Here is an 8,885-nt window from a genome sequence, read left to right as displayed (position 1 = left end):
ACAACATTCTAGACTAAATCCAGTTCGAACAATTACATTCTAACCTAGGAATACTGTAAAATTGGGTTTTCCCTTGCTCCACTGCCAAGTAGTTTCCTGCCATATGACATTTGCAGCGAGTTTGTGGATGATTCTTAGAAGCTTAAAAGTACTATGTCTCATTGGCTTTCCATTTTTGTATGTAAATTATATAAAACAAAATCTTGATCATATACATGTAAGAAGAGAGCATAGACAGGGAAAGTCCCAAGTATAAGGCCAAAAACAGATAATGTCTGGTTGTCTCGTGCCATATCAATGAAGTTCCAACCCAATTTATTCATTGAAGATGATTTTACAATCATAACATTAGCTGAGCTGTCATCCTGATTGGTACCTTGTGAACAAATAAAACATGTACCAGGGGAAAAGGGAGATTTTTATGATTTGAATGAATGAAATCTGAGGTTCTTTGAATCCCTTTCTTCTCTTCTTTAATCTCCCTTTTCGCTATTTTTCTTCGATTACTCTTCTTCTCTCGCAGTGACATTGCAAAGGGCCGGGTAACTAGAAACGGTAGGAGTCTTAGATGCGGGAATTCCCTGTGTTAAATCTTATATCTTATAGGAGCCCCCGTGTTAAAGATAGAATAGGAAAAAGATTGAGGAACTTGCGATGTAACAATCAAAAGATTATCATACTTAGCAGCTCCCATACAGTTTGGACTGGGACTTGCGTTCATGCACCCAACAATTACGAGAAGTTATATTGGAGGCTGGAAGGTCTATAATCATTGGAGAGGTGGTTGGTGTTATGGGTAAAGGAGATAGATGAGTCATAGTGAAACCTAGGTGATGTATAGGAGGTTGTTGACAGTGGAAAATGAGATGTGTTTGAGAGTGGTGTTGGTTTCAATTAATGGTTCATGGTGCTCATGTTTGTATTAAATTAGACTATAATTAATCTCAAAGCAGATTCAGTTTAGATGGAAATGAATAGGTCATTCATGGCTGGATGATTGTTGTAATCCACTTTTAAGTGATATTTTAATATTAATAAAATGATTGTTGTACTAAAAAAAAAGTAATAAAATTTCCAGGTTGAAGCAGGAAATGATAGATTGAGCAATCTAAGCTCTAACAGCAACCCAGAACTGAAGGTAAACTATTTTTTTATTTACCAATAACTCGATTATATTTGTAGGCGGAATTATTGTTACAAGATGCAGTGAGCGAAGAAAACCAACAGAAGATATCATCACCTACTATAATGCTCAGGTCTGACGTATGGATACGAAGATGTGTGTGAATACATAAACATTTATCAGCCTCATTTTTTTTCTCTTTTCAATCATAAGGAAACTTGCTCTTCTTATGTAGAAAGTAACCAAGTAGAGATTTTGTGCAAATGGTTTTATAGTACTCCCTCCGTCTCATAATTTATATCCAGTATTGACAAAACACAAAGTTCTAGGAGAATAGTTTGACCATATGTAAAGTTATATGAATGAGGAAAATGACAAAATTATCCCTAAGGTGACGTTTGGTTCGCTGGAATGTTTATGAGGGAATTGAAATCTGAGAAAGAATTGGAATTTGTAGGAATTGGAATCTGAATCTGAAACTTGTTTGGTTGGCAGGAAATTGAATTGGAATCCAATTTCATATTCTGTTTGGTTCGCAGACATGTTAGATGAATTTGATTTCAATAATGTAAAATGATAGAATTGTCCTTCTTTTTTTTTTTTTGCTTAATTTTAGTTTGTTTTATAACTTACATGTAGCAATATATTATAAAAATTTAAAAAATATTAAATTTTCATTTTATTGATTGATTATTCATTTTAATAAATTATAAAAATCATACTAATAAACATCATAAGTTAAAATCATTCCAATTAGGGATAGTCATGGGTCGGTTTGGGTCGGGTTTTTGGTCCACCTGATCCGAGAACAAGGGAACCTCCACCCGAGAACAAGAGAACCTCCACCCGAGACCCGACCCAACCAAAATAAAGTTTCACCCGACCCGACCCGAATATATGAATTAGAAACCCGACTCGAAATAAAAAAAAAATTTTTATTCAATAAAAACAGTGACTTAATTGAAAAAACTTATATATAGAGGGTTATTATTGTAATTAATCCTAAATATATAAGGTAAATTTTTTTTTTGGGTTCGGGTCGGGTATTTTTCACCCTAAACTCGAACCTGACCCGAATATCACACTTAAAAAAACCTAACCCAACCCCAAAATTTTTTTTAAAAAAAAATCCTGCTTGATCCCGAAATTTTTTTTAAAAAAACCCGACCCGACCGGAACCCAAAATTTTTTTAAAAAGAAATCCTACCCGATCCCGAAATTTAAAAAAAAAATCCGACCCGAATACCAAAAGATTGATGAGGGTAGTATGGTCAAATTTCACATTCTCTCCTCCAAATGATTTAAATTCCATCATGTTATGGATGAAATTTATTTTTCCTCCCTTGATGAAATTGGATTCCAATTCCCCCTTTGAAAACTTGAACCAAACATAGGAAAGTGATAGAATTGGATTCCAATTCCTACTAATTCCAAGTGATTCCAACGAACCAAACGTCACCTAAGAAATTATTGATAAACTTGACAGATTTATTTTGATAGAGGTAAAAAAGTAAAACATAAAAGGGTAAAAAATAAAATATTAATGTTGTTGTTTATTGATTTTTTTAATTGTACATTATAAATGGAATAATTTTAAAAAGCAAAAGGTACAATTTTAATGGGACAAAGCGAGTATATTTTTGTAATACAATTCTGGTATTTGTTTCAAAGAGAGTTGTTAGGTTGAAACTTTCCACTGAGTACCCCAACTTAGAAATTAATGGTAATAGAAATGGAGCTTTATTACAAGAAGACTAAGGGTGCATTTGGTTAACGAAATGTAAGATTATCAGTGGAAATAAAAGATTTTCAGGGAGTAGGATTACTGAGAATGTTATATTTTGTGTTTGGTTGGTTTAGCATGAATGTAAGATTACCGTGTTTAATTAAAGGAATAAAAGATTATTGGAATGTATATTTGACCAAATTGTCCTTATTATATATTTGTTTTTTTAAGTTGAATTCTACTATAATATTACTATAAGATATTTATATATTTTCTTTAAAAAATTTAAATTCATAAAATTTATATAAGTTTTTTTTTACAAAATTGAAAATATAAAAAAGTTTAATGAAAGGGTAAAATTTTATTTTAACCCTTGAACTTCATATAAAATTTTAATTATAGATTTTTTTTTTTGTAAATCTAAAATAGTTTAAGGATAAATTTGTAATTTAATCTTCGTAGAATTTTTATTATTCAATGACATAATAAGAATATTTTTGAAAAAAAAATTAAGGGCATTTTAGTCCAAAACACCGGTAATCCAATAATACTTAAGGGAAGAGGGTAATGACATTCCCGGTAATATACCCAAAAAAATTCACGGTTGATAATAAAACATTACCGGAAATGAGATTATCGGCCAACCAAACGGGGAAATGTGGATTCTATTCCCCTCATAATCCCACATTCCCCTAATCAAACACGCTATGTAGTTGCGGGTTTTAAGATGGTGGGAGAGCTTAATAAACGCATGACTTTTCTTTCAATTTTAATATTTTAATTTCTAAAGTTTTAATTAATACAGTCATTGTTTAATTGAAACCGTTGATTGGCTAACGGTCAAAACAAGACATTTTCATTTGTTTAATTGATTATGCGACATGTGTTACATAATTATTTTAGTGACGTGGTACGTAACATATAATCATTTTAGATAATATGATACATGATACATCATTATTTTAAATGATGTGACATATATCATCATTTATATGACATGACACTTATCAAGACATCCATTAAACATGTAAAAATATTCCGTCAACAATATCGGCTAACTTTTAGTCAATTATCGATTTCAATTCAACAAGTCTTATTTTGATCAATATTTAAAGCGTTAAGGAATAGAATACACATGTCATTATTTTGAGTACTATTATTTTTTTTCATTTTGCTTTTAAAAGTGTGATGTGCGTCTTTTAAATTGCGTTTTTAGAAAACAAGAACGAATAATAAAAATTTGAAGTCAATTTATAATTTACTTTGTGATTAACAATATCTTTAACTAATCTTTTAATCATCAAAATAATTACTTATATTTCATACTTGATTTCATTTACATTTTTTTAAAAAAATTTCTCGACCGAATTAGATATCTCAATTTCTAGTCTTCGAGTAACAGTTTTTTTTATATTATTATTGTATGCTAAATTTATCATTCCGATTCCTCAAATCCTTGCAAGTTTGGTGGTAGGCCGATTATTTTGGTTTGTATCATATTTAAATAAGGATACAAATTTAAGACCACGAGTAGAGAGGAAACGTTAACTCGATATGTAAAATGACAAGAGAGGATGTTGCCATTAAAATGCATGCCCATTTTAACAGTGTAAAAAAATTTGTTAACAATAGAGAATTAGGGGGGAAAATATAATCTGATAAAAAGAATTGTGGGGTATGAATGAGTTAGAAGCTGAGCTATTTTGAGTGAGAAGAGCCATATCCATGTGGGTTTTTACTGGCCCAGTTCCATTGATTCCCCAATGCCATACTTTGCTCTGTAAAGTCACAATTCAATAAGACAACTATTTAAGGCTCCGAAAATTTTATTATAACTGTGTAACCGACCCTTACTTCCTTTTCGGTTCAGTCTCGGCCTTTTTTTTTTTTTTTGAATCATAAAGGACTTCGGCATCACCAGGCCGACGTCCGACTATTTTAAGAGGGATTTTCTGATAAAAAGTGGCAAAATTGGTATGTTAAAACTAAAATAGCAAGACCAACCAGTATGTACAAATCTATGTTTAAAATTACAAAACACACAGTAGACAAGAAAACAATACCTTGCCAGATGCCTTTTCAAATGCAGAAACCATCTCCAAAACCGATGTTCCCTTTCCTGTTCCCAGGTTGTAGACCTCACAACCTGTAGCAAAATGGGTAAACAGTTGCACCTGTAAACAATATATATACATATATATATATATATATATACCTATTTTTTGGATCAGATAGCTTTTTTTAATGCCGCGATGTGGCCATCTGCTAAGTCAACAACATGGATGTAATCACGAACCTGAAAAGATCCAAGAAATGGCCACTTTGTCACAAGTGATCAAAACATAGAACCCAGATTTACAAACAAATATAGATGTTTAAGTTACAGAAAGAACCTTATCAAAGCTACTGCGGAAAATAATCCTAAAGTCCTGAATATTATTTGGCTAAATTACAAAATTCCGTAAGGCACACACTTTAAAAACAAGGAAGAATGGGTTAAAGGAATGATGTGACAAGTGACAAATGGAAATCTGTGAATATTTGGTAGCAAAGTGACACTGCACAGAACATGTAACTATCCTACACTGGGCATCCACAATTAGAATAGCCGCTAGACTGAAGATGCGTGCATTTCAAATGTTAAGGACAAAGATCAAGTATAGACAATTCATGGACATGTAGGAGTAAAACATTATCAAGCTGAATTAACAAAGGAAGTTGTAAATAAAAGCTCAATAGAATTCAAAATCATATCACAGTTCATACACATGTTCAAAACCAATTCTGAAATATGAAATAAGATTCATTGGAACCTAACACCCTGTCATTCCAACAAAAACTTACCCGGGCACCATCCTTTGTTGAATAATCATTTCCAAACACTGTCAGTGCTGATCGCCTCCCAACAGCAACTTGTTGCACAAAAGGCATGAGATTGTTTGGAGCACCCCAGGGATCCTCACCTATGTGGCCGCTAGGATGTGCGCCAACTGGATTAAAATATCTTAATAGTATGATCTTCCACTTAGAATCAGAATTATGAAGATCACGGCAGATCTCTTCAACGAAAAGCTGACCAACCATGTCAGATATGATTAGATGACACTACGGGAGAAAATGCCCAAGTATTATTAGAAAAAAGGTAAAAGTATAACGACATTAATAGTTCCTTTATTCACACTGCTTCACTGAGCTGATAAATAATATGCACTCAAGAAAAGTTCATTGAATACCTTGGTTCGTCCATATGGATTCACTGCAGTCAGCGGGAACTCTTCTGTCCATGGAACCTCCTTTGGCCAGCCATAAACAGTGGCAGATGATGAAAAGATGAGCTGAAATATATCTTATTATATTGGTCAACTTCTAAGACTCAAGAAGACCATACAATTTATAACTCATTGAACTATTCAAATTCATAGACAGATTCTAGATTTAACAGGATCTTACTTTTCTTAAATTACATCCTGAAATTGCACAAACAGTTTCTAGATTTTCTAACAAAATCTTGATCATATACATGTTAGAAGAGAGCATAGACGGGGAAAGTCCTAAGTATAAGGCCAACAACAGATAATGTCTGGTTGTCTCGTGCCATATCGATGAAGTTCCAACCCAATTTATTCATTGAAGATGATTTTACATTCATAAGTCATAACATTAGCTGAATTTGTTTTTGTTCCCAAATGAAAACGGATTATTATCCTGGAATTGAATTGCGTAAGCGGAGGTTCAAGTTTTTATAAATTTTCAAGGAGAGACAAAGATGATACTATAGGTTACAAAAGGAAAACATCCTCTAACATCTTTTCGCTCTATGGATCCTACTAGTACATAGATAAACATTGGCCAACATGGATAACAATAAATCGAACAATCCTATGGTTCTAGAAATGAGGAGGTTTATAAGGACCTTCAACGGGGACATTGATGTATGCAGCTTGGTCAGGAGTGAGCTTGGTGAGTTTAACTCCAAACTTCCCGAGATGAAGTGCCGCAGCCATCTCGTCCAAGTGCTTGGGCAAAACATAGACTTTATTCTCATACTTGCTTGTTCCTCTCTCCTTCCACAGCTCAAGCTGTGCAATCACTTGGTTTGTGAAGAAGCAAGACATCACCAAACTGGGGTGCCCAGTTGCACAACCCAAATTCATGATTCGTCCTTCTGCAAGCACAATGATTCCTTTATTAGTCTCCGGAAGACCCATCAATCAGTTTGAGGCTTGATAGTAGTCCGCTTGATACCCGGGTATGTCTCAAGACCAAGCATATCAATCTCATTGTCAAAAAGGCCGACGTTGCACACAATTGCATTGTTCTTCATCTGCTTCATATGACTAACCATAACGATATCCTTATTTCCAGTGGTAGTAACAAAAATGTCCGCTTCGGCAATGTCCTCTAACCTCAAAACTGGAATACCCTCCATTAGAGCTTGAAGGGCACAAATGGGATCGATTTCTGTCACAATCACATGAGCTCCAACTGCCTTAAGAGCAGAGGCGCAACCCTTCCCAACGTCTCCATAACCACAAACAACCGCAGTTTTTCCAGCAATCATGACATCAGGTGCTCTCATAAGACCATCAGGCAACAAATGTCGGCATCCATACAAGTTGTCGAGCTGCATTCAACACAAATTCTTATGCTTAAAATACATACTCAACTAAAGAATCAAAACAAATGAGATTTTACTGTTTCTCAGCTCATCAAAAGTACTTCTAATAGACCCTTACCTTGCTCTTTGTAACAGAATCATTGACATTAATGGCAGGGAATAGAAAGGTCCCATTAGCTTGCATTCGGTATAACCTTTTAACTCCACTGGTAGTTTCTTCCGAAACTCCAACTAATCTATCCCTCATCCTTCTATATCTTTTGGGGTCAACCAATAATCCTGATTTGATAATACTCAAAACGATTCGAAACTCAGCGGATTCAGTCTCACTTGGGTTCGGTAACTTACCGCTCCTGTCATGCTCTTCCTCCGCCTTAACCCCTTCGTGAATCAACAGTGTGGTGTCTCCACCGTCGTCGACAATCAAATCAGGTCAGCCACCGGGGCCCCAGTCGAGAGTTTTCTCTGTTCACCACCAGTATTCTTATAGGGTCTCTCGTTCCCAGGAGAAAACGGAGGCGGAGTCACGAGCAATGGCCGCTGCGGCATGGTCTTGCGTGGAGAAGATATTGCAGGAGCACCAGCGGACATCCGCACCGAGTGCGGTTAAGGACTCGATGAGGACTGCAGTTTGGATAGTCACGTGGAGGCAACCGGTGATACGAGCGTTTTTGAGTGGTTGAGCTCGACCGAACTCAGCACAACAAGCCACAAGTCCCGGCATTTCGACCTCCGCCAACTCGATTTCTAGGCGGCCGAAGTCGGCTTGGGAAATGTCTTTGACTTTGAACTCGCGGCCAGTTTCAGTACTCCCAACGGTGAGAGCCCTTGTTATCTACTATCTAACGGAACTACTAAGCAGGATGTGAAAATTTTGGAGTCCGGTCTTAAACTGTTTAGGATAAGCCGATAAGCTATAACTAGACACCCCCAGCTATTGTTCTTTGGTCTCCTATTGTACTTTGTTCTCAGAACTATTATTTTTATAAATTTAGTTAATAGTACTATTTTCTCTATTTTGATCATTGGTAAATCCTAACGAAATTGTTAATAAATGTAACCTGAATTATTTATAAATTATTTTAGTTATAAATAATTCAATAAATTTAACATGATAATAAGATTGTGACATGTAGCATCATCTTATTAATAAAAAATAGGGTAAATTATATGTTTACTCACTGAATTTTACTCTCTTTTATTTCACTCACCGTACTTTTCAATTTAGTCACTGAACTTTAGACATTGAAGTTTTTTTGTCACTCGACCATTTACTCAATAACAGGGTGCTTACGTGGCTTATTTTAATAATAAAACATAACACATGTTTACTCACTGAACTTTATCATTTCTCCTATTTCTCTCACTATACTTTTGATTTTTTTCAATTTTAATTTAGCAACATCATAACGGCGTTA

The 8,885-nt window shown here is 34.6% G+C and overlaps 1 protein-coding gene and 1 pseudogene across 1 annotated transcript; both read right to left on the bottom strand.

Annotated features, from left to right (window-relative positions):
* Window positions 1-5,070: 5,070 nt before the first annotated feature.
* Window positions 5,071-6,371, bottom strand: LOC120124760 (UDP-glucose 4-epimerase 2-like). The gene is made up of 4 exons (XM_039143344.1): window positions 6,314-6,371; window positions 6,083-6,195; window positions 5,694-5,954; window positions 5,071-5,145 (listed from the first exon to the last, which is right to left on the bottom strand). The coding sequence occupies exons 1-4, from the start codon at window positions 6,369-6,371 to the stop codon at window positions 5,077-5,079; spliced, it is 501 nt and encodes a 166-aa protein (XP_038999275.1). The 3' UTR covers window positions 5,071-5,076.
* Window positions 6,372-6,736: 365 nt separating this feature from the next.
* On the bottom strand, window positions 6,737-8,303 carry LOC120124854 (annotated as a pseudogene).
* Window positions 8,304-8,885: the final 582 nt, after the last annotated feature.

The sequence above is a fragment of the Hibiscus syriacus genome, unplaced genomic scaffold, assembly GCF_006381635.1.
Source record: "Hibiscus syriacus cultivar Baekdansim isolate YM2019G1 unplaced genomic scaffold, ASM638163v2 tig00110429_pilon, whole genome shotgun sequence".
NCBI classification, from domain to species: Eukaryota; Viridiplantae; Streptophyta; class Magnoliopsida; order Malvales; family Malvaceae; genus Hibiscus; species Hibiscus syriacus.
The sequence above is the reverse complement of the archived record's forward strand: the minus strand, read 5'-3'. Positions and strand labels throughout refer to the sequence as shown.

Coding starts and splice junctions, on each gene's coding strand:
- LOC120124760 (XM_039143344.1), bottom strand. CDS start 6,371: ATGTATATGATCAAGATTTTGTTAGAAAATCTAGAAACTGTTTGTGCA. Junction 6,196..6,313: donor TGTTTGTGCAATTTCAGGAT/GTAATTTAAGAA, acceptor CAATATAATAAG/ATATATTTCAGCTCATCTTT. Junction 5,955..6,082: donor ATCCATATGGACGAACCAAG/GTATTCAATGAA, acceptor TTTCTCCCGTAG/TGTCATCTAATCATATCTGA.